Here is a 27,221-nt window from a genome sequence, read left to right on the forward strand (position 1 = left end):
CTCCTCATATGTGTAAGAACAAAAATGACAAAGAGAGATATATTTTATAATTAAAGTAAGAAAAAAAGCTATCCAGGAGTTGTATCTTGCAGCTTATATTATCCCAGTTATCTTATGCTTGTTAATTCACAAACATTTATAGCTACAAAGTGTCTGTTAAAAAAAAACCTAACCAACTAAACAAGCAAAGCTCTAATTTATTGGGATCTTTGCATCAGGTAACACTTTTATGGGAACCCAATCTCCTGAACAGGACAGTTGGCTACATGGCTACAACTAATTTGTTCTTTCATTTCTTGATTTCTCTCCCTTCTTAAACCCTGCTTTCTATTCTCCTTGAGAAATCCATAATAGAGTCATAGTTGTTCCCTTTTTATATGAAGGCACACATGTGACTATACATGTTGAGAGAGATATGGTATATCCCTTTTTTCAAATCAGTGAATAGAAAACCTGCAGCTTAAGCAGAAGATACCACTGGTGGAAGAAAGACAAATTGTTACCCCATTTATTGAAATTGGCTGCATGTCAAAAATTATTTTTCTCTTAAAGAGGTTATCATGTAAATATGTTAAACTGAACTCTGAGAGAAGACCAAAGAGGCATAGAAAGTAATCGTCTAAGCCCCAAAGAAGTTCATATAACAGAAATTACATGAAATCCAAAGTCACAGAAACCTCGATGACTTAGAGGAAAGTATTTTCAATAAAAATGTTTGAAGAAAAACAAAATGGGAAGGTCCTCCATTTTGATTCACTAAGGGTACTTCAATAAATATATATGGTGTGTATATATATGTGTGTGTGTGTAAAAAATTCTGTATGTATATACAAGTGTGTATATTTGTATACCTGTATATATGTATACATTTCCATTCAGCTATGGAAAAAAACCAAATCAAAACAACTCCCCCTCAAGAATTTACTTATAAGTAGAAAATAACTTCTCAGTCCCTGTGCCAGAGAGTGAAAAATTATTGGTTCAAAGACAAGGAAGTCCACAGTGGTCAAATTGTGGATGCCATTCTGTAGTGACATATTGTCCCTTCTTAGCCTGCTTTACTCAGCAAACAATATATATTCAATCATGCTGTCTGTGTATGTGTCACTCTGGCAGTGCTTCCAGCAATTTTTCTAAATGGTGGCTGCATTTAGCTGTCTTTGAGAGGTAGAAGAAAGTCCGCAATATATTAAATGCATAAAGGTGTGGTGAAAATGTGCAGGCAATAAGGAAAGGGACTATAAATATTTGTCTAACAGAAAGACTACAGACCACATATAACACGCATGGTACACAAAACTTGATCCTATCTGGCAGAAAAACAATACACCTCTGTTCTTTTATACGTTTTAGCAGCAGGTATGTGAACACAGAACTTTCTTGAGGGATAGCTGATAACCACATAATCCAGCTTCTATAAACTCTGTTCCTCTGATGCTCACTAACAGGAAAACAACATACTTATAGGAGAAAGAGTTTTGGAAAATGGGGAAAATTAAGTACTTTTCATCAAGCAAAGTGAAAGCTATAATCAAACATGTTATATAAACTCATATATTGGACTAGGATGCACTTGAATGTGTATATTCTATCAACTTAATAAATTGCCTTGCTTGTACTGATTTACTAGTCTGCTGTATGATACAATGGTTCATTATCCAAAGCTCTAAAATAAAAGAAAAATAAAATCACTATATTATATTTACCTTTGATTCATATGGCACTATTAACACTGATCAAATGTGTTATTAAAGGACAGTAGTAAGAAAGACATTGACAATACATAGGACTATTTATGTTTTAGCTCGCACTAAATATGTTACATAAGAAAACATAGGCTGGTATTTCATAAATACAAGACAGAATTTGACAGTTATATTAACTCTTCAAGTTCGAGTTTCTTTGTCAAAACCACTGGGACAATAAGGCATTAGAAAAAATATGTGAGGTTGGAGTCTGATTTAGTGACAATTCACACTGTTTAAAATTACCAGGAAGAAAGTATTTGATTTGAGACCCTTGAAAAACAGGAATTATCGGGCTTGAAAGAGAGCCATCTTCTAAACAAGTAGAAGACAATTTTCTTGGTTAGCTCTAATGGTTATATCTCAAGATTTCAATACTGTAAGTTACAGTTCAAAACACAGTCTTTATGTTTCTTAACTACAAGTGGCTGAGAAAGACTTGGCCAAGAACATATTTGATAGGAAAATTTCCATGTAAAAATACTACTTTAGTAAAACAAAAATGCTTCCCTAGTCACATTGATTTAAAATGCTTCTAGTAGACAAATATAGTAAAACACTGCCAAGGTTCCTAATGTCTCGTACTGACCTTAGAATAAATAATTTGGAGCATTCATTTCAAATAAAATTTATTTTCTTTTTCTTTTTCATCAAGATCATGTTCAGATAACAGTATATCATACAGTTTAAAGGTCCAAGACAAAACAGAAAAGTTTCTTCCTTGCATAGGCATTTTGGTTTGTTGTGAATTTTTCCAGATTTTTATTTTAGGGGATATTTTATGTTTTCTTAAATTTAAACTTAAAAGAAACAAAATCAAATCCTGAAATCTCCTCAGCTTGTCTGAAATCTCTTTCCTAAATCACTTTGAAAACTGAACTGACTGTTTGGAGGTAAAGAAAAAAATCCTAATATATCATCACAGGTTTCTACAATCATGATAGCTTTTACATTAAAAGGACACATAGCGTATTCTATAGAAGTCCTTAAACAAGTCTTCTGATGTTGAGGAAGAAGGAAAATAAAATTACATTTCCGCAAAATGATCTCTAGTGTTATCCATCACCACAGGGAAAATTAAAGCCATAAAAAGATTTCTATAGCAGTAAATTAAACACCAAGGAAGACATTTCATGAAAGTTAGAGCAGGTGTATGAGAGGAGGCATAGTTCTTCCAGTAAGAGCACTGAATCATCTGGCATAAGAAAAATCATATACCTTCCTTTCCCTCTCTTAGATGTATATAAAATATGACAGATATTAATCCATATCTTCATCTTGTTATTGTTAAGAGCCTTTGTAGGGAACATTCACAAAGCACAATGAAGTATCCTTTGGCAGAGATGATACAGCATTGAATAATTATTTTATGGGAAAAAAGAGTGGATTATTTTCAAAGTCTTTGAAAATATCTTTTTATGCAAAAAAGGTAGAGGCCAGCTTAGATGTACACACAGAGAAAGAGACAGAGATACATGTACAAGGTCTGACAAAAAAAAAATAAGACTAACCTTGTAGCTCAGGAACCAAGAGTGGGAGGGGAGAGACAAAGAGATAGTTATAGAATATGTTCTAATCTGTCACAGTGAGACAAGGCTCAGCTCAATCACTTCACTCAGTATGAATTGATGCATGTCCTAATATAGACGTACATTTACCCTCCCTCAGAAAATGTCAGTGTGCAACAGCAAACAGCATGTTAACATCAAGGTTCTTGTGAAACTGAAGAAATCCACAATGGAAAGTTTTCAGTTATTGACTAAGGCTTAAGGTGAAGAGTGCATTTTTTGTGCATGTGTTTTTGAACTCATGCTCAAAGGAACTCATGATGTGAAAGCAAATCCAATGGAGATCCTCAACAGCCTTTGAGAAAATGATGTGCTTTGAGCACTGGCAGCATCATACACAGTTGTGTGTCAGCTCATAAGCAACTGTTTTGAAGGTAATCACAGCTGATTTCTTCATTTGTTTAATAAAAATAGCTACAGACACAGTCTCTTTGTGTGTGTGCGTGTCCAACTGTGCACATAGCATTGATTCCTCCACCAGCAGCTAACCTGTATGATTACAAAGCATACAGCCACCTACACTCCAGCCAGAGCACCAGCTGACTCCATTGTTCCATATTGCTATGTAAACACTGAATCAAAACATTTTTGGTACTTTCTGTGGTCCTTAATGCCATTTCTGATGGCACAATTGCATTACGGCACAATTGCCTTACATCACTGACTATTATCTCCTTCTATTTCTGTGAGAGTGTGTACACAGGTGAAAGAGACAAAAAAATGCTAACAAGCGTCCTTTTAAACTTTGACTGGTTTTACGCCTGCTGCCTGCAGTGATGTGTAATGACAAGGTAGTTCTTCATCTCAGGGGTCCTCATTTGATTAAAGCAACAGGGGTGGATTTGCTTTCCTTATCTGTGAGTAAGCAGCATGGATTCTTTTTAATCAGAAAGGGTAATGTACTAAGGCCATTTCTGACGTCTCCACTGTGTTATTTTCTTTAGGAGGTCAGGATGTACACTATGTGTGTGGTGTTTCTGTGTATATTTTTAAATATTACATTTAAAATTACATATAAAGACCAGCTTTTTTTATATACATATGTATAATGCCTGATACTAAATACATGAATGAAGAAATGAATAAATAAGTGCATCCCAGGTTTTTACAGCATCCTAACAGTTTTAAGAAGTTTACAATAAATTACATAGATGGCAACAATAAAAACTCTTACATATATCCCAGTTTCCTCACACCAGAATAGTGAGATTAGTTGCTAGTAAAACTTCTATATTTGGATTGTGAACATGCACAACTCAGCTTATCACCTTGGACTTCCTTCATAGCGTATAGATAAATATGCATTTTTGGAGCATAATTCATTCCTTCTACTTCAAATGTTGATGTTATAATGCCTTATTCCCTAGGAAAGCTTCTTGCTTTCCACACACTGTGTCTGAAGGAAAATTAAACTAAAATTTGGATGCAGACAATTCAGAGATGTACATAAAAGTTCCACTGCAGTGCTTACTAAAAATAAATTGAGAGTAATTCATACAGTTTTGAACTGTCCTTTCCTAGTGAATTATGACATTTCACGTCTTAGATGTAGCAGAGTTTCTTATTTAATTTACTTTTTTAATTCTCCAGCTTTTGGAGCAAGAAATCGGATTTTTATTTGAGGGGTTATATTTGCATCTATCTGGAAATACTGAATTATCAATTGCAACAAAAACAACACATGAAGATTAACAGCTACAAGTAGCTGAAAATCAGTCCCAGAGCATGCATTTTTCTAGGTTTAGTGTGAGCCTGGAAATCCTCCACCTGAGAGCACAAGCAGGAGCTGGAGGGAAGAGGGGGTGCAGGGAAATGAAGAACTCCTCTTGTGCTGTCCTCACAGTGCTGCCTGAAGGAGGGCATGGCTATGGCTGATACAAGAGTCCACTGAAGACACTTTGCCAGAGTATGCGGGCTAGTTTGGACCTGACAAACAAATTAACTAAAACCAGTTCTCTTGCAGATGCCATTTCTCACATAGAGTTCGGCACAATATGCTATTAAAGACAATGAACTTCTATCATATCACATGCACCAAAATACTTGGCTCAGTGCTGCTTTCTGATGCACAGACCCAGAGTAAATGGTGACTCCAAAATGCTCTTTATTTAATAAAAACCACAGCAAAGACCACAGCTTCCTATTTAGAAATGCCAGGCTCTGCTGGAGACAAAGAGACTCCAGGCTTGGATCTCTGTTCACGTATGACTAGAGGTATAGGAATAATTGATTTTACAGATCAGTGCTCAAACTGGGAAAAAAAGAACCTGCTAGGTCAACCTAAAAAGAAAGTATTTCCTTCTTCAGAGTGAAATTAAGCATACTAGTTTTTGTCTGTTTGTTTTTTAAAAAAGGACATTTTTAATAGTGATTGTAACTCACTCTGTACTCGGCACTGGTGAGACCGCTCCTCGAATCCTGTGTTCAGTTCTGGGCCCCTCACCACAAGAAGGATGTTGAGGCTCTGGAGCGAGCCCAGAGAAGAGCAACAAAGCTGGTGAAGGGGCTGGAGAACAGGCCTTATGAGGAGCGGCTGAGAGAGCTGGGGTTGTTTAGCCTGGAGAAGAGGAGGCTGAGGGGTGACCTCATTGCTCTCTACAACTACCTGAAAGGAGGTTGTAGAGAGGAGGGTGCTGGCCTCTTCTCCCAAGTGACAGGGGCCAGGACAAGAGGGAATGGCCTCAAGCTCCGCCAGGGGAGATTTAGGCTGGACATTAGGAAAAAATTCTTTACAGAAAGGGTCATTGGGCACTGGAACAGGCTGCCCAGGGAGGTCGTTGAGTCACCTTCCCTGGAGGTGCTTAAGGCACGGGTGGATGAGGTGCTGAGGGATATGGTTTAGTGTTTGATAGGAACGGTTGGACTCGATGATCCAGTGGGTCTCTTCCAACCTGGTTATTCTGTGATTCTGTGATTCTGTAAGTTATCTAATTATTGTGGCACCATAGTAGACCTTGCACACCCTCATAATGCACTACAAATACAAATTGAAATGTTATATAAACCCTTCTGTACATTGTGAAACTAGAAAGATTGCCATGTACTGATTCATCTAACACAGCACAAGATGCCATAGTAATTTTTTAACCTAGGGAATAGTAAACTGCAGAGAGGATATTCCTATGGAAAGTATAATCCAATATGCTATCGTACATGCATATTTCACAATTTCCTACAAATGTCGTAGACTAAACTCAGCAATCTCATCACACCTTCCCATCTCTGACGCCAGTATTTGGGCTCTCCTGCTTGTTAGGGAAGTGGCATACCAATGGTCTACAACATCAAATGGATGACCAATAAGCTGAGCAAATGAAGAGCTTAATCTATGGAGAAATTAGATGGAGACATAAGATCGGACTCTTACTTTAAAAGATGTATTTTATAATAAGAAATGGGAGAAAATGGATTGCTGGTTACTCCAAGAAGTACTATTCTGTTTCTGTATCTTTTCTTTCCTGACTTAGAAGTGTAAACTAAGGTGTAAGACTTAGAAGCAGAAAAAGAATTTGCTTCTAAGATATCATTGGATGAGCATGTTTTACATTTGTGCAGATGGAAAAATTCAAAGTTGAAGACACAGATCCTCCTGTTCAAAGAAAATAATATGTAAAGAACAAAACTGCAGAAAAGTTACTAAAAAGATTATTTAAAAAAAGTTTGACTTACATGACATGATTTCCCAGTTCATATTTTGCAGAAAAGACATTTAATGAGTTTGCTGCTACTACAAGTGAAATCTGAGGACCATTACTGAGGCATCATGCACTAGAAACAGTATTATCTTTCGGGAACATTTATCTACTGTCTTGCAACATGGCACAGTGTCATCAAGAAACCAAGAAGACTTCTTAATTATTTTATTAGGAGTATAGAGACATGAGCCTCTTGGGATTTGTGATACGTTGTCATCCCTTCCTATGGACAGGATGTTTATGAATTGCACTGTTTGATTTTCAGACTACTTCTGCAGGGGTCAAGATCACTTTGAATCCTGTCATTCTTCTCCCATTGGCTTGGCTTCTGAAATGACTTTTACAACAGGTGTTAACTGAAAATAGCTTCCCAATTTAGTTCTTGATCACACAGAGTTTAACAGGAGAGAAAAGATATGGCGTCAACTATACCCACCCAAATCTATTTATTTAATAGCTTTACCCAGAAATCAGAGTGAAGATTTCTATAATCAGAACAGTTGCTTCATGGTGGATGATTGGCTTTTTCTTCACAAATGTTAAAAATTTGAATGTTCATAACACTATTTCTGATGTCTACCTCAACTTTGTAAGTTTAAACATTAGCAACACTGTCAAACAATGGTTAAGGTGGAAATATTTAGTTTGCATTTGGCAGTGACAAATTGCTTCAACCTTTATGTGTTCATTTTTTTAAGCAATCTGACATTTCGTTACTAAGGCAGGGTTTTTTTTTTATTTTATTGTTTCTTTCAGTCACACACAGCTACATTGTTACCAAGAAGGTTCTAATGAGTCATGTGCAGGTGGGAAGAAATCATGTCTCTATTGATAGAACTATTTTTCATCATTATTATTTGCAAATGTTCTTGAATACTCCCTTTTTCTACTTGACTCCTCAATCTTCCTCAGATAACTGATTTATGCAGACTCTGTCAATGGGGATCAGGACAAAAGTCCAAGTAGTCTTGTGGTTTTCAGCCAGTCTTAGTCAATTATCAAATTCTTATTCAGGATACAGACGTTGACAAAGAAAAGAAAACCCACAACTAAGCCCTGAAGACTTCAGAAATTGCATGCCTTCAGCCAAATTCTTCCTCAGAAGGCCCAGATACTGGTTTATGCCACAGCTCTCTCAGTTGCCATCCTTTCTGAATGAGGATTGTAGCAATTCTCAACTGCTGTCACTTGGACAGTTGTGGTAAACCCTACAAAATTCACAGAAACATCTTCTCACAATGTGTTGCAGCAGCTATCTCATTGTCTATAAAACAGAGAAAAAAAATAAATCCTTTTGTTGATTCTAAATATGTTATTTGCCAAGTTACTTGAATTTTTCCAGTCTTTTATTGTGAAAAATAATTAACAGAAGATCTCTTGCAAGACCTTACTCTGAGGCTTGCTGTAAAACAAAGTAAGACAAATCAGTTTCCATTCCTTTCCTAGTTATTTTTCTGAAGATAATTTTGTGGCTCAGAGAATTCCATCACTCAGGTAACTCAAGTTTTCAAAGTGACCAAATGAGATCCATTGGCTTTTTCTCTTAGCAATGTTTCAAAACCTGTTATTACTGGAATATTAATTTATTTCAACCAATTGCACTCCAGAATAATCATTTACAATCCCAGTTACAGGCAGCTTCCTTCTTGCAATTATTCTGCACAATAAATGCTCCACGTCAGCCTAGGTACTATATTACTGGTCTGTTTTCTTTGATGTAGGGAGATGCCTTTCCTGCCAGGGAACAGCTCAGTGTCTAATGCTGTCATTATGCTGCATTCCTGAAGTCTTGACTTATGACACTCAAGTAATGAATCATTTATAGCTCTTTGACATGCATGCAAGCATACATTAAATTGCAAAACTAATTATATAACAATATAGAGTCCTTTCTATCCCTTCAGCGTCCACAATTTCTATTTTAACACTGAAACAGAAGCAATGGCTAATCAGAAACTTTCCTAGGTGTGTTAGTTTAAGGTAATTATGTTAATTTGCTGTGATTTACTTCAACAAAATGAGCAACTTTTGAATAGTTGGAGCTGTATAAATTTGCATAAGTATTAAATTTTCACAAGTTCATTTTCCTAGCCCAGTGGATACGTCCTGTATTATGCATAGTACATATACCAGCCCTCCAGTGATTTACACTCAAAGACAATCACATTTCATGAGCAATGAGTAGCTTACCATTTATTCTTCACGCCATCATTTTATAGTTTTAAATAAAACACTAGTGTGTTTAGTAGAGGAAAAAGAAGATTTGACTTGCAGCTCACTTGCTGCAAACACACTTGCAGACTGTGTTTGTTTACAAAAGAGACACAATATTTAGAGCAGAAACAGTGTTAACTACCCCCAGGATCATGATTTAACACTGCTTCAGAGATACCCCCTATGTGTTCAGGTCTTTGCCCTTGCTTCTCATCAGCCAGCTCTGTCTAAGAATAACAGTTAGACCTAATTCTGACAGAGATGGAGATCGCTTAAAGAACTAACAGAAACCTGTAGAATGACAATTACTTTTGGTTTGGATCATCAGAAAGCAGATATATTGTGCCTTCAACTGACTTGATGGCTTTCTCTTGCACATGGAAAGAGTTTGGGAGAACCTTGGGAGACCTCATTGCAGCATTTCAATGTTTAAAGTGGGCTTGTGAGAAAGATAAGGACAGAGTTTTCAGTAGGACCTGTAATGATAGGACAAGGGGTAGTGTATTTAAACTAAAAGAGGGTAGATTCAGACTAGAGATAAGGAAGACATTTTTTACAAGGAGAGAGCAAAACACACGAATGATTGCTCATACGGGTGGTGGATGCCTCATCCCTGGAAACACACAAGGACTGGTCAGATGGGGCTCTTGAGCAGCCTGGTCTAGTTGAAGATATCCCTGCTCATTGCAGGGGGCTTGGACTAGATGGCCTTTAAAGGTCCCTTCCACCTCAAACCATTTTATGATTCTATGAACTTGAGTCAAAGGCAAAACAACAGGAATAGGCTGTTGTCTTTATCTGTCTTACTGGAAACCATAAGCTACAGATGAATAATACTGCACCTACTTCACACTTCCTGACACGTCCAGCTACCCTGGGATAATACAATGACTGAGTGCACAGAAAACATCAATGCACCACTCCCTATCGAAATACCACACTACGAATCTGAGAACAGTAGAGGTAAACACAATTGTAAAAACAGGCTGACCGGAAACTTGATTTTTCAAGGTTTATGCCAGTCAAAGAAGAAGCATAAGCATATTGACTGACTAAACATATCTTTAGACCGAGATTCTTACCTGAATACTCATATGTCTAACTGTCTGAGTATTCACACCTTCCTCAGTTATGCAAAGAGCTTCCTTGAAGCATTGCCCAATTCTGCCCAGATATTTTTTTTCCATTCATCAAAACACTCCAGTACAGACTCTGAACATGTGATTAAGTTAAATCATCTTTAGGAGATGCTATTTTTGTATTGAAGAGCTTCTAAAATTATTCTTAACTTAGCATGAAGCTTCAAGAAATGCTTTATCTCTATTTGCTAAACTTTTGCCTGATGTTATTTACCTCTGATTGACAGTACTTTTGAAAATCATAATACACTGACCCATCTTCATTCTCTTAGCCCATTCTTTTTCTGCCTGTCAGACTGCTGAAACTTGTCTGATCCTCAGAGAATTCATTACATCATTGAAGCTGGGGCAATCATTTCTGCACAAGGTGATATGCCAGGAACACTTTTAAGTGTTCCTCTTAAGCACCACACCAAAAGTTATAATTCATATTAGCTGTGAGACTAATTCTTGGTTCATTGTGACTTGACTGATGGCTTTGAACAGAAGTATAGGCTCTTGTTGTCGCTTGAAGGTCTGTTTTCACAAAACAAGACAAAGTGTTTGGAAAAAGAGGGAATCTCCTTTCTCTTTCCTCAGTCTTGAGCTGCCATTTGGGACACTTGCCAATAACAAAGAATTAGCTTCCAAATGATAGATCTTGACTCTGCTGTTGTTGGCGTCTATGCTTGTGTTGGAAAGGCTGCCAGCTTGGAAGCTGTAGAAGTTGGTTAGGTCTCCTTTCAAGAACTCTATCATCATAAGTCAGTGGGAATTATTGTCGTGTTTTTTAGGGTATATGAAGATAATTTTTCAATAAGTTACTGCCGGGAAAAAAAAAGTACTGAGAGGAAAGAAAAACTGAATAATAGAGCACTCTATCAAAAGGTAGAGAACAACCAAGTCCACTTCTTAAAGTGAAAAGTAGAAAGGCTATTTCTGCTGCTTGTGCACTCCATTTCAGGGAACAAAACTAAAAAGCATTGTTCCCAAGGTCCTTGTTATAAATTTCCTCAAAAGTCAGTGCAGGAATCTGTAGAAAGGGAGAACTTTAATGGAAAGAATGTCAAGTGAATGACTTTTCAGACCCAAAATGAGAAATTATAGTGATGGGAGCCAAACAAGTTCTTCAGTATATAATGCCCAACACACACACACACACAAAAAAAAAAAACCACCAAACCACAAAATCCTATGAGACTATGCCTTTAAATCTTTTTATTTAACAAATTAAGAAAATTAACTATGATCACCATCAAAATAGTTCCCTTCTGAGTTGACATACAGCTGCATACAACACTGCCAATGCTCAAAGCAATTCCGTATATAATTTTCTGAAAAGCTCTTGATGATCTTAGTCAGTTTTGTTTCACGTCTTCTATTGACAAAAAAATGGGTTCCTTGGAGCACTGACTTGATCTTTGGGATCTGCTCACTCTAAGCCTCAGTCAATAATATCAAAGTTTCAGTCATGGATTTCTTCAATTCCACAAGAAATTTGATGTGAGTGCGCTGTTCTCTCTTGGACACCAACATTTTCTGATGAGGATACTCATCACATCACCACTCATACTGAGCTTTGTCTCACTGTGACAGGTTAGAACATGTTCTACAAATGTCTCTTTGTCTCTCCCATCCCACTCTTGGTTCCCAAGCTATGGGGTTAGTCTTCAGATTTTTTTGAGTCAGACCTTACATAACTGTAATAGTATCTGCGAAAGAGAAGTAACTTCTCCACAATAGGTCTGCCTTTTACTGCTCTATTCACAAGAACTACAAATTAGCCATAAAAAACTTCTTTTATGTTATATACGTCTAGACATGATTGACTTTTTTCGCACTGGTATACAGACAAGCAGAGAGATTTCAAGAGAGAATGCAACAATGCCTAAGCATTACAGAAAATATGAAAGATAAGTTATGAAAAGTAAAATTTCCTATGCAAATTTATTTCTTTTCAATGGGAACCAATCATCATCCCAACATCTGCAATTACTGAAGATTTTCTCCAGAAAGAGATTACATTACTATCCTGTCTGGAGTCTTGCATGAATCTCCAGATGATTTCATGACTTTTTCATTGAACACCTTCAGTGAAAAGATTGCAGACCTTTTTCAAGATCTTTTTGTAGGTCTAGTAACAAGTTAATCTCACCTTTGAACCTTATCATAATGCAGATCATTGCTGTGCTGTACCCTGTATATGCCAGATCAAAAAGTAAGAGCCACAGAAAAGAAATATGTCAATGATTAAAGAAACCAGTTATTGTCACATAATTAGTTACTATGTTTTCTGCTGCAACTAGGAAATCATTTAGTTCTTTCTAAAGATCAGCCATTTATCTTCAGGCAACAAATGATTAAAGACTTCATCAGTAATTATCACAAATTGTGCCCTGAACACACTGATTAAAGATACTTGTCAGTATACCTTGTGAAGAGCAGTATATCACCTTTCTTACTATTTCAGAATAATTATGCTCTGGACATCTGCTGGAGTCCCAGTCACAATTAATCACAATTTGCATAAGCAAGACACTGAAAGAATCATGGTCCTTTAAAACCACCCATTACAAACACAATCTAACACATGAAGGATGTATTTTCCATACCATGTTCACACCAAAGCAGAGAAGTCAGAGGCAAAAAAAAAAAAAAGCTGTTTCCACGTAAAATTAACAATTCCAGATTAAATTCTTATGCAAATACACTTCTGCAGTCTGGAATGCTTATATGGAGTAATCATCAGTAAAAGCTATTTTAAATACTTGGGTCTTTTAAAAACAGATTTTTTTAAAAACATTAAATAGTATATACCAACTATCTTACATACTGCAGTTCTAAATTAATAAATTCAGAATATTAATTGTCCTTTAAGTTTGTAAATTATCACTTATTGTTTGCTGAACAACTCCGTTGGTACAGAGTTTAGAAAAAGAAATAAAAATAATAAAGGCTTGGCAACCTTACAGCCCTCTAAAAATATCAGGTCCCTTTTGTTCTAGAATGACAAAGAGAACCTCTCCTAATTTCAAAGGGGAAAAAAAGAGAAAAATACACATTATCCTTTCTTTAAAAGGAAACAGCAGTTTTAATCATTTGCAAAGTTTTTTTTTTTCCAAAGCTAACCCTTTTTTTTCATTGCCTTGCCTTTCCTTACCCTGCCTTGCCTTCCCTTCCCTCACCCACAGCCCTTTCCCTCAGCCTTCCCCTTCCCTCCCCTCTTACTTTCTCTCTTTCCTTCTGTCTTTCTCATAAAATTTTGCTTTGGCGTCAGGACACAGAATATGCCCTGACTAAGAAAAAATGTGCCAATAAATATGAATAAAGGTAACAGGAATCTCTGCCTTAAGCTTCCTATGCATTAAGCTTCCTATGTCTGAAGAGGAATAAAGTTTACAGTGATGTATTGCTCTTCTCCCAGCTGAACTGGGATTTCACGGCATTCCCACAATGGCAATACTATATGGGCTGTTTTCTGCTACACAACCTTCTTTCATCAAGAGCTGAAAAATGACATATTGTGGTCAAAGAGCTATAACTGTAGAGAACAAGAGAAGATCAAACCACAGACAACTCCTATATGATATAAAAATATGTTTTTGTATAATATTTTTAATGTTAGTTTGAAAAGACTAGGTTTTTCATTTGTTCTTGAGAAGCTGAATATATAAGAAAACTGTGGAAAAGAATTCTTGTCTTCAATGCAATTTTATTTGAATGACACTCCCAGTTCTTGCATTGTGTCACGCATAAATTTTATTTCTTTTGGGATAGCTGCATCAATGCTAGATGAAAGACGAAAAATTCTTATCAAACGTCAGTGATTTATTAATGGGAAGCCATATGATTAATCAATCTTATTACTTAGAAGTCAATTTATCCGCAGTGCAACTGCTATCCAAATGAAAATAAGATTACTGTGACTACAGTGTATTAATAACCCCCAGTATGTCATTGACTCAACTTGATTATAACACAGCAGGCATGTAATGCACAATATTACGAAGACATTAAAATAGCCTGACAACAGTGGATACAGAAGAGGTGTATGGTACAGAGTAAGGCATAAAATTGCTGAAGTGTAAGTGACCATTCAATTTTCAGTTCTGTTAGGAACATTTTATTTTTTTTGTAGACGTAGGATCTGTAGATATTATTTCAGTGTCCAACTCTTATGGCTGCTAATACCACTTGAAAGCATGAGTCACTGTTACCCCCAGATACAGACCTTGTAACATCCAAAACACCCCCTTGAACTTCCTCACAGCAATTTAGCGGATGCAGAGGGGAATTTGGATGCCCCTGAGGGAAATCAGTCACTCACAGTTCATGACTGTGTTTCATCCCACCACACCTCCCAAGTCTGCACTAGAAATGATCCTATTTTGAATATATTTTTAATCTACTGTGATATATATTCCCTGTGAGCATAGGTTATTGCCGAAGAGAGCCTGAGGAAGTATGAACACGTTTCCTCACTCTGTAGGTTGTTCTCCACTAGTTTTTTGACCACAAAGGCATCTTCCTCCATTTTTATCTGACACCAAAAAAAATCTTATTTCAATAAGAAATATCTTTGTTGTCTTAATTGTGCTTGAAAGGAGAAATGTAGCACAGACAGAGAGAAAATATTAGAGAGGGAGGGAAAGAGGAGCGGAGAAAGGGAAAATTCCTTGTTTTTTGGGGTAGATGACTGGGAAGAGAGTGGTAGACAAAAAAGATCACCAAGGTTTTAATAGGATTAATTATTATAACTACTCTGCTAAGCCAGGAGATGAGGGAACTGTCAGTGGTGCTCAGAAGTCACTAGGGAAAATGAACACGTACAGCCAAAAGCTGCTGATATTTAATTAGTCTCTGCACTGAGAAGTCAGAAGTACAGAACAAGGAGCCTTCAGGATCTATCATTAACCAGTGGCACCTAAGCAGTCCAAATCAGAAGATTAGTTCAGGAAATGGCAAGATGAGCAGATGGTTGTGATGGACTTTCTTTAGAAACGAAGGCAATCACTTGCATTTTCAGTAAGGACAAAGAAAATCAACCACATAAACCAGATGAGGACTTTCACAGTCATTCTATGGGCCTGAAAAGAAAATAAGCTCTTCGATGCACTCACGTTTTATGAGGAAGAAAGAGGTAAAATGGGATCTATGAACTAGAAATTACTTGTCAAAATAGAAGTCCTCCATTTTGTATTCAAGAGATGTGTGGAACACATGACTTAGTAGTATTAACAACAGACTCCAGCACAATTCAGGCATTCCTGAGAGCTTACCACTATTGTAAATCCAGCCACTATTCTACTAAAGCTATTTTTTCCAATCTTGTCTGAACCATAGTTCTTGACCTTGGCTGGCAGCCAGGTAACCACCAAGCCACTCTAGCACTCACCCCGCCTTCCTTAAGAGTACAGACAGAGAAAAATACAACCAGAAGTTCATGGGTCATGATAGGGACAGGGAGGCCATTTACCAATTACCGTCATGGCTAATACAGACTCCACTTGGGGAAATTAATTTAACTTATTACCAATTAAGCAAAGTAGAATTAGAAATAAGAATAATCTAAAAGCACCTTCCTTTAGGGCACAGCCATCTGGTCCAGTATGGGGTCCTCTGTGAGCTGTAGTGTGACAACCTATGTCACCATGGTCTTCACTAAAAGCTGAAGGGCACTCTCTGCTCTGGCATCTGCAGCACCTCCTCTCTTCCATCTTCCTTGAAATTTGTGTCTCCATTGTTATTTCTCTCACATTTTCTCACTCTCTCACAGCTGCTGCACAGCATTTCTTTACCCTTTCTTAAATATCATAGAATCATAGAATAGTTTGTGTTGGAAGAGACCTTAAAGATCTAATTCCAATCCCCCTGCCACGGGCAGGGACATGTCCCACTACCTCAGGCTGCTCAAGGCACCATCCAACCTGGACTTGAACACTTCCAGGGCTGGGGATCCACAACTTCCCTGGGCAACCTGATCGTGTCTCATTACCCTCATTGTGAAGAATTTCCTCAATATGTCTAGTCTAAATTTGCCCCTCTGCAATTTCATAGAGTTATAGAATCACGAGGTTGGAAAAGACTTCTTGGATCATCGAGTCCAACCATTCCTATTAACCACTAACCCATGTCTCTGAGCACCTTGTCTACCCAGCTTTTAAATACCTCCAAGGCAGCCTGTTCCAGTGCCTGATGACCCTTTCAGTGAAATTTTTTTCCTACTATCCAGTCTGAACCTCCTCTAGAGCAGCTTGAGGCCATTGCCCCTTGTCCTATCACCTGTCACTTTGGAGAAGAGGCCAGCACCCTCCTCTCTACAGCTTCCTTTCAGGTAGTTGTAAACAGCAATAAGGTCTCCCCTCAGCCTCCTCTTCTCAAGGCTAAATAACCCCAGTTCCCTCAGCTGCTCCTTGCAAGACTTGTTCTCCAGCCCCTTCCTATTTATAGCCATTCCTCCTTGTCCTATCACTACAGGCCTTTGAAAAAATTCTCTGTCCAGCTTTCTTGTAGCATCCTTCAGGTACTGGCAGGTTGCTATAAGGTCTTCTTGGAGTCTTCCCTTCTTCAGGCTGAACAACCCCAACTCTCTCATCCTGTCCACATATGGGAGGTTCTTGAGTCCTCTGATCATTTTTTGGCCCTCCTCTGCACTTATTCAAACAGTTCCACATCCTTCTTACATTGAGGATTCCAGAGCTCAACACAATACTCCAGATGAGGTCATCAAGAGTGGAATAGAGGGGCAGAATCACTTCCCTCACCCTGCTGGCCACACTTCTTTTGATGCAGCCCAGGATACTGTTGATCTTCTGGGCTGCAAGCATGCATTGCTGGCTCATGTCGAGCTTCTCATCAACGAGCACCCTCAAGTTCTTCTCTGCAGGGCTGCTCTCAATCACGTCATCCCGTATCCTGTATTGAAAACAGGGATTGCCCCAACTCAGGTGTAGGGCCTTGCACTTGGCCTTGTTGAACCTCTTGAGGTTCACACAAGCCCACTTCTCCAGCCTTTGCAGGTCCCTCTGGAGGACACCCTGTCCTTCTGCTGTGGCAACTGCACCACTCAGCTTGGTGTCATTGCTTTTGTTCCCACAGAGGTGCTACCAGTGTCACTGATGGGCTTACCTTGGCCAGTGGTGAATACATCTTTGAGGTGATTGAAACAGGCTCTGTCTGACATGGGGGCATCTTCTGGTGCCTTTTCACAGCAGCTAACTCTCCTCCCATCCCCCTCATCTACCAAAGCCCTGTCATATAGACCAAATACACCAAGTCACTAGCCCATCTACTAAGTACGTTGACACTTTTGATGACAAAGTTTACTTTTGTGAGCTAATCTGATTGATGATTTTGTAGCATTTATGCTAAACCTATGAAATTGAATAAATTGCAGAGCTAGTAAATGCCTCAGACACGATAAGCCACTAATTTGCTGAGGGTTTTAAGCTATGCATCTCCTAGACTTGAGGAACAGGGTACAATAGGAATGACTTATAGTTCCTACCCATGACAAGATTCTGTTCAAATGGAAGTATTCTGGGTAGTAATCTGTAACTGTGAGGGGGAAATCTCCTTTTGCTTTACTTCCAATAGGCGAACCTCAAATAAGGAAAGTTTCAACTGTCTGCAGTCTTACAGACAACTGAATTATCAGATTTAGTTCCCTAGAAAAGACATTAGATCTAGGATGCTTGCTCAGGAGGTGCACCTTAAGACCTTAATCCTGGAGATGTCTCAGATCAAGGAAAACACAGAAATTTACATGAAAAGTAGAAGAAAGGATCCAAATTCAGCTTTACAGAGATGGAAACAAACAAACAAAAAGATAAAACAGGGAAGATTAACATTTACTCTTTCACAGCATTTTATGACATAAAAAGGAACCAACCAAAGACCAAAGTCTCTTAAAAATTCATTTCTCCAGGCTTTATCTGCCTTGGAAGACAAGATATATTAGTTGCTTGCAAATAAAAAAAAACCAAAAAGTGTGGTATACCTTGAGATAAGGTATTCAACAATCACAAAGTTGGACATGCAATAGGCAAGGTCCAACCAAAAATATATATAAAGTCAGTAGAGAGGTCTGTGGTTTTCACCTGCTGTAAAGGCTAGGATACAGTCTCAAGCTTGCTGATGTGCAAAATTCCCCAAACCTGGACATGTCTATAATCCAGTTGAAGTTATGATTAACAAAACCATTCAAACAATCTGGAAGGGAATCTACAAATTTGTAAAAGGAGGTAAATTTGACCCAGTGCAAAGCATTCTAGCACTGTAAAAAATAATATTACTCCTCTTCTTCAGTGCATTATGGCTTGATACAAACTCCCACATAAGCTAGCAGTCAGTCACAAGGCTCTCACTTGGAGTTAGGCTTATCCCCACAGCAGTTTATTTTCTAGCTCTTTTTATTTGTTTGTTTGTTTGTTTTATGTTAAACCAAGAGAAATGGTTTCTGCTTAATATCATACATCACAGATATCATGTGCAAAAAGGCTATCAAAGTCTATTAAATTAAGATACTCCAACCAAGAATGAGTGTCATGACTTATTGAGGTTTCTGAAGCTAAGCAAATGCACATCTGACCATGTGGAGGGGGAGTATTCAGCATAATATTTGTGATTGTTTGTTATGTGACGTACTGATGACCTGCAGAGTAGCAGAATACTGAAGCCAGTTCATGATAGAGTGCTTTCATTTTGGTATTTAATAGGTCACCTGCTAGGATAGTAATTAAGCTGTCAAAAAAAAAATAGTCTATAGTCAAAGAAGAGTAGTCAATAAAGATAGGTAGAAAATAGAGTTTGCAGCTAAGGAAAACATTTGGGAAGGAAATAAGATTTCCTAATCACAACAGACTGGGATTTTTCCATAACAGTAAAAGTAAAAATGGGAGTGCAAAGTTGTCCTTTCCTGTTATCGTCTTACTACAGAGATTTGTCCAGAGGATAATGAAAAGTAGGAACCTTTCTCCAAAGAAGCCTCTCTCGTGTGATGTATACAGATTAGTCTACAAACACTTGAATCAATTATTTAAATTAATATGATATGACTGTCTACGAGAGGCAGAGGCTGAGGTCAGTTTGTTTGCCAAAACCTTACAATGGTTCGTGTAGCAGCCTCAGGCCAAACATTCTCTCAGCTTGAGTTAATTCCCTGGTAGTTCTTCTGCACCAGCTGCTCGAGGCTAGCATATTTTTAATATTTATACAGAACAGCTTTGACAGGAAAGTAAAAGGTCGAGGGAGGCTGAGGGTAGCATGTTAATCAGACCCCTTGAAGCAGGATTTCCTAACAAGTTAATGATTACAGTATTCTGGGTTGAGTTTCTAGATCTGAGGAAACATTTCTGACAACATTTCAAAGCAACCACTTAAAAAAAAGTGGTAACACAACTCCCCCAATTAATCATTATTTTCTGAACAAACAACTTTGTACTTAAAATTGCACAACAAGGTCTCCTCTTCAGCTGTGGTAAGCAATAAGATTAGACGCATGTACTAACTGTGGCACCTGCCTTGAGTAAAGCAGTGAGAGTAACACATTGTGTCCTGTAAAGCAGGACATATTCTTTACAGATAACATGGACACTGTGACCAAACAGAAGTAAAAAGTCATTGTTCATCCTCCTTACCTCTGAAGAAGTGGGTTTGCAGTAGCCAGCTCCAAACACTAGATTTTCTAATGACATATTGGATTGGTCTGGTCCCACCTCCAGGTTGCCTTTACCAAGCCATGAACCTTTCCCTGGGCGAGTAAAACTAAGAAAAAAAGAAGGAAAATAGAGAAAAAAATAATCAGAGCAGTATTGTTAGAGAAGAATCATTGTTGTCCCAGTGCTATTTCCTTCCTTTGAAAAGGATTGTGGCTTTGGTTTTGGTGGTGGCGATTTTTGCTTTTATTTATTTCAAGCTGACTCTGTAAGTCCACGTTTGCCTTTCAAACTGAACATTGTCCAGTATGCACTAGCTCAAATGATGCCAAGTGCAGTTTGTTTTCCTGGCATTCAGTTCAGTGGCCTGAATGTTATCTTTCACTCAGTCCTTTCTCTGCTGTCTTACAGACCTCTTTCTAGTATAACATCTCAAAAATACAACCTTTTCATCATCTGCATGGATAATACTCTCGTCCAGCTTCTCAGCAGCATCCATCTTGATTAATGCAACATCTTTCTTTCTGGCTGTAACAATATCACCCTCCTCTTTCAATTGCACATGATCTCTCTTCAGTATCAATATCCTTTATAGCTCAGCCCAATCTTTTATTACTGATTGGAATTTTTGTTCCTGTTTCTCACTGTCCCATGACATGAGCTTCCACCACCAAAATGACAATACTTCAGCCCAAAAACTGCATTTCCTTTTCAGGGGTGCAATCCGTTCATTTGGGATGTGTTTTTCTACACCTATGTGCAACATGAATTCACTATTATTCTTCTGCAAAATTCTTCCCCAGTTCTTCCTCAAAAACCTGACAGAATTAAAGTTCTTTTAGTGCTGAGGTCATTATCTCTCAGTGCTGACTATTATGGTCATAGTGTTTCCTTCTGACTGTAACTGTATATATGAACCCATTAAGAGTAGAATATCTTGTCTGGAGTTTACTCAGCATCAAACCCACCAGAATCCTCAAGTGTAAGTAGGACTTTTAGTCTGGATTAATCTGAGCAATCAATGATGTAGGCTGCCTTTATGTTTACTGGACAGCAATAGGCATTTCCAGGTTTCTGAGAAGTGATATCAAATAGGTAAGATGAATTTCCCCCTCAAAGTGTTTATTTCTTATTGTGGGCTATAAAGAGAGGCTAGGATGACTGCCTCATAAGCAACTGAGGTTAGGTGAGATAAACCCCACTGTTAGTCCCTGTAGTAGCAAGTGCTTATATAACCTATGCCAAGAGAGACATCAGGCGACTTGTGGTGTAAACAATGAGCCATCTCACAGAGTCTAAATGGTGATGCAAACAACCAAAAGTGTTCTTACAAAGCACATAGGCAAAGGTGACATTGGAATAATGAACTTCAGAGAAAAAGGAAAAACACATTTACTGTTCACACTCTGCAGAGGTAGAGCCACTGAGTTTGTGCTACAGCTTTCAGACTGGGATCACCTTATAGAATCATAGAATCAACAGGTTGGAAAATACCCACTGGATCATCAAATCCAACCATTCCCATCAGTCACTAAACCATGTCCCTCAGCGTCTCGTCCACCCGTCCCTTAAACACCTCCAGGGAAGGTGACTCAATCCCCTTCCTGGGAAGCCTCTGACAGTGCCCAATGACCCTTTCCAGGAAAATTTTTTTCCTAATGTCCAGCCTGAACCTCCCCTGCTGCAGCTTGAGGCTGCTGCCTATTGGCCCCTACCACTGCCAGCACCCTCTTCTCTATGACTTCCTTTCAGGTAGTTGTAAAGAGCAATGAGGTCTCCCCTCTCATCTTGGCGTCTCAAATTACATAATATCCAGGAGACCTTGTATCCATGAAAGAATGAAAGATTCCAAGATGAGGAGCACAAGAAACATTTTAAACCCATTATGTGCCAAACCTAAAAGCCCCAGTCATTCTCCCAAAACTTTCCAACCTGAGGTTATTCCTCTATGTAGAAGTGTATCACTTGGCTACATCAGTTCAGATCAGCAATAATTCATTGATATCTACACCTGAATCAGTTTTTAAGGACAGGTAAGAGTCCTGGCTGCTGTACAGAAACACAATAAAAGAAAGGATGCTTATGCCAAGGATGTAAGACAAAAGAGAGGTACAGCAATAATTTTATCATCCAAATAACAGGTGAGGTTCTGATGTGCAGGGAAACTCAATGATGTGTGCAGCAACAGAAAAAGAATCTCAAGCACAATTAGGAACTGTAATTAACCCAGTTTCAGGTTAATTATAAATACCTGACTTGCTTCTGAGTCATAACTGCTGTTGGTTATATATCCCTTAGCATTCATATACTGGCAAAAAGGACACCCGTAAAGGAAGGGATGGTGTAGAAGACCTTAGTATATATCGGGCATTACTTATACATGTGACTAAATTCACTTGATCCAAGAAATTTCCAGTTGGCTGCTTCTAAGCAGCATGAAGTTTTTCCATACGTTTCTTAGATGCAACATTTAAGATAAAAATAAATAAATAAACTAAAGCAATTTCAAACAACCATGAGATAAACACTGCTCTGAATAATTTCAGCTGTTATTGGGTGATGTTGTCTGTTCTAGTATGCTGGAAAGGCTCAAGAAACAGAAATAAAAAATGTTTGCTGTGGTATCAGAGAGAGCAGCTTAAACAAATGTTGCGTGCATACATAAAACTCATCATTAGAATATTAGCAAAGCTTTCAAAGGTTTTAAGGGAGAGAAAAGTACTTTTTAATGCCTTTTTTATTTATTTATCTTTTGCTTTTACAGCAGAGAAGGGCTTTTAATCTGTTGGTTTTATGGAAATTGATTTCACACAGCACTGTAAAACAAAAACCTTTTTTGGGAAGTCTGCCAAAATGTCGTCTGTCTGGTGAGGGAAAGTTTAACCGGAAGGCTTACAAACTGTTGATGCTTTCTAATGCTTTCTGAAGTACATAATGCATTAAGACAACTTTTATTAGCAATAGCAGGTTAATTTGTTACATCTTTTTTTTTTCCTGTATTTATTTTTTCCAATTATTTCTGCAACCATGGTCATTTATATGAATCTTGAATATTGGTTATTTACATGTCCATTTGGACTATCTACTTAATAGCTTTGATTTAATATCAACATTTAGCATCCTTATTCTGTATGTCAACCTTAGCTTTCATTTGGAGTCAGGATAAAAAAGGTCAAAAGAGGTAATGGGTTCATGTCCAAGAGAATGAACATGTGTGGAGAATTATTAATATTTTCAGTGGAAAATAACCAGTTTTGTTTTGCTTTGCTTTTATTTTGAGCTTTTCTTTTGATGAGCTTATCCCTGAATTGTCTTTATCCTCCAGAGAAGTATGGTAGTTCTTATGGCAGCCATGTATGGACTCACACTATAGTAAACTGCCTTGAAAAGTCCAGGGCTTTTTTCTGTGACATAAACTGCAAGGTATCAGCAACAAAAATTTAAGAACTTTCTGAGTCAGAGGTTTCATTCAGGCAATTATTTCCAGCAGTCATGGTTATCTTCTATGAATTTGTGTCCAGGGTTTTTGATTTATACTTTTGGCCTCTGTAACATCTTTTGGAATGAATTGCACATTGTAATATGTGCTGTACTTTCTGTTTCTTTTGAACCTGCTGTTAGAAAATTGAATGTGGCACCTTTTAGTACTTGTAGGGTGCAAAATATTAAATAATCATTCCTTGGTTTTTATCTTCTGTTGATAATTCTCTAACGTACAAATTAGATGACAGTTCCCTAGCAGAAGAAATGGATTGGCCTCGAATGACATTAATTCAGATGTGTTATTGAAGTAATTGAGAATTAATGCTTTAGGCCAGTTTAATAAAACATAGTGTATCATATTAAACTGCCCCAAAATGAAATAACTTTTTTAAAATTTTCATTCACACTTTTTCTTAAGGAAGACCTTTTGGGGTTTTTGGTAAGCAAAATCTAGTTTTTCCACTAGCAAGATTCAGATCCCAATCTGTTAGGTTTTTTGCCCCATTACAATTTGTGCAGAAATTATCTTACACTATACAGAATGATAAAACTGTAAAAAAACAACCAAACAAAAAGCACATGCTCCTTACAGTTCTAATTACAAGAAATTATAATGTTGTGACTGAACCATGAGTGGAAGTTCAGGAAAAGAACTTGCATTCCATTTAAATTGGATCCTATGGAAAAAATAGCTTTTTTTTCTTTCAGCCCATTCTATATAAAATATTACTGATTAAAAAAACTGAAAAGTATATGTAAATCCCATAAAAATAACACACCTCGGAAACAAACCCTCACATCCTCCCCTGACAGCACTGTTTGCATTTCACCAGGAACTTCCTTCTACCTCCCACAAATCTGGAAAGATGTAATCCACAACACAGATTTTCCTTAATATAGCTTTTGGTAAATTACTATTGGCTTGCGGCCACAGGGCACATAGATGATCTGTTATTTATTTTTGAGAACAGTATGTGAATATTTACAGACCGTGCTCCTCTAGACATTCTGTCTTACACGAGGAGTTTCAGTAAGGTTATAATCAGTGATTGTAAAATATTCTGAGCTTCTTGGGTGAAACTGATAAGATTTATTAAAATAAAACTTGTAATGAAAACAGATATCTTCCCCAGACAGAACTTAGGGGGGAGGGCGGGGATCTGCTTTGAAATCTCAACTAATTTTCATTGCTGGAAAATGCTGGTTCATTTATCCTAAACTTAACCTTCATTGCTATAAAGTGTGAAAGCAAGTGACATTGTGTGGTGATATTTATTTAGTTTTGAGTGTGGGTTTTCTGCTACTTGACTTTGGGAGTTTTTCTTTTTATTTTGGGGGATTTTTTTTTGATAGTTTAACTCAGTCATTTTATTCTTATGTGGCTTCTTGGCTACTAGCTCAGGAAAATGGCACATTGAATTGGGGTTTTATCTTTTCAGCCACATAACACATAGTAACAAAAGAAATGTCAAGGGAAAAATCATTCAGTTTTTATGCAAGAGTTCTTAGAGAGAAAATATAATACAGCATTCATTTAATAAAAGTGTTATAGAAGCGATAGCTCTTTACCACATAAATATTCCATTTTCTTTCTGCAGATTAGTTTATTTGCAAATAGCATACAGAGGGAAATAAGTCATGAACTTTGCTACCCGGGATTATATCTGAGGCAGTTTCAGATTTAAGCTGCCTATAAGTAGGTGCCAGCTATGCTCACAAATGGAGAAAAATTGACCTGCATACTTTGTATCCAGTTTCAAGGTGCACAGGGTAGTACAGCCTGTGTATCACACACAGATATATCAGCTGTGCTTTTGAGGAACAGGGGGATGCCAGGGAATAAAAGAATTTAAGCATGATAAAATTACTCAAGGATGGCCAGGGCTGGCCTGATTCCTCAGTGCAGTGGAACAGAGCAGAACTAGGTCAGAGCTGAAATGTTTAAACACCCTGTATCCCTTTGATTCTCTTTCTTCTTCCCAGAGTGGTACAAGCTCAAGGCATTGAAACTTTCAGTATCTGTGTCTTGGTTTCTCCACCTGCAAAATTTGTATTGTATTATTTTCCCATCTGAGATGTCATCAAGACTTCTTGTTTCTCATACAGTGATGGATAAATTTGGATGTGGGCAATTGAGAATTCAATTTTAACAAGTAAAACTCTGAAAGTCTACTTTGTTTTTCACATGGATGTATGTTTGAAAGTGGAGAACAGATTACAAAGCTTAGGAGATTCCAGAAAGCTGAGGAAATTAAACCCCTTTCTTGTGCAATCAAGAGAATACGGGTTTGCCACCTGCCTGTCTTGAAGTGATGAAGCATCTTACATACCTGCAGCAATTTCAAGTCTTGACTTTTTTTTCTCCTTGGTGGATTTTTTTGCCTTTTGTGGGTTTTTTTTCCAGATATATTTTTTTTTTCAGCTGAAGCCCAAGACCCAAAGTGTGACTGCAGATGCTGTGGCCATCAAATGAACTCGATGGATTCTGTACAATCCTTAGACAAAACATGGCTTTCAGGAGACTGCTCTGTATAGAGTAGCAGTCTGATGCTTAAACACAGCTCTTACATTTTCAGAAAGCTCTCAGCAGAAGAAAGTATAAATCATCTGAAGTCATTAGATAAACTATAAGTAGGAGACATGCCTACCAGATCCTACTGTCCATGCAGCTTAACAGGAAATACAACATATAAGGTATTGTTTTCAGTGTGGGAAACCACGTTTATGTGTGAGACTATGTATTCAGGTACCTGTTTCAGAGATTATTTACGAGCTGCATTTTTACTTATAAACAGTAGCACATGCTAACTCCTCTTGGGAAGGAGTGGTGCAAAGGTCTATGGAATTAATGAAGCAGGTAACCATGTTTCTTACTGTTTGCTTCCTAAATGAGTCCAATATAAGCAAGGCAGTGAGCTTGCAGCATGCCTGAGTCTAAGTAGACCTGTAAACCATAGCACAGATGTATCCTTTAAAGAAAAGCAGAAATATTTCTTGAAGTCTGAACTATGATGGTGTAAAGCACCTTTTCCAACAGCCTATGCTGGGCTAATAACTGCTGGTTCCATGTACAGATTGGACTAGCTGCAATGCCTGTGACAGGGTACTAAAGCAGAAGTCAGTGCCTCAGGCCAGAAACAAAACTGATGTATATGAAACAGAAAACTAGAGTACAAAAACCCTACCTCCTCCTCCTCTTCCTCCTGCAACTGTCTACATACATTTACCCTCCAGAGCTTAGGAAAGAGAATAAAAAAGGTGTTTAAGCAGCTTGTGGAGGCCAGTGCATTTAGCTGAGGCGTACTCTCAAGCCTAAACATTACTCACTTCTTCACTTTCTCTTTTGACAGACTTACTGGGATCATCTTCTGTCCTCCTGGGTAAAATGAGGTCGCCAGAGGCAAGCCCTTTATTTTCTAAAGACAACTGTCATTTTTTGACATGACAGCCAACTCCTGCTCTAGATTCTCTTGTATTTCTCCCACATCCCAAAAGTCTGAAAACACTACTCTGATCGGCAGCTGCCAAAAGCATTTAGTGCAGGCACCACCAAGCTGTACAGCAGCTGTCACTGCAAAATAGCAAGGGGTTTGGGTTTGCAGCAGCAGAGGTTGAGCCTTGTGGTTTGCATGAAGCGGCATGATGCTGTCCTGCTGTACTTGGTGGAAGGTGTAGGGCAAGTAGGGCAAGAGGAGGAGCAACATTTTGGGTTGAGATAATGGCTATCGCAACTACTGCATCC

The 27,221-nt window shown here is 37.9% G+C and overlaps 1 protein-coding gene across 4 annotated transcripts in view; it reads right to left on the reverse strand.

The window, feature by feature from the left end:
- FAM135B (family with sequence similarity 135 member B) overlaps positions 1 to 27,221 on the reverse strand; it is a 252,370-nt gene that overhangs the window by 34,184 nt on the left and 190,965 nt on the right. For all 4 annotated transcript variants that reach the window (XM_069854704.1, XM_069854703.1, XM_069854702.1 and 1 more), the window contains one exon: positions 19,979 to 20,105. In XM_069854704.1, the coding sequence (XP_069710805.1) occupies positions 19,979 to 20,105 (127 nt within the window). The remainder of the gene's footprint in view (positions 1 to 19,978; positions 20,106 to 27,221) is intronic.

This window comes from Phaenicophaeus curvirostris, chromosome 3 (genome assembly GCF_032191515.1).
Source record: "Phaenicophaeus curvirostris isolate KB17595 chromosome 3, BPBGC_Pcur_1.0, whole genome shotgun sequence".
Lineage (NCBI taxonomy): Eukaryota > Metazoa > Chordata > Aves > Cuculiformes > Cuculidae > Phaenicophaeus > Phaenicophaeus curvirostris.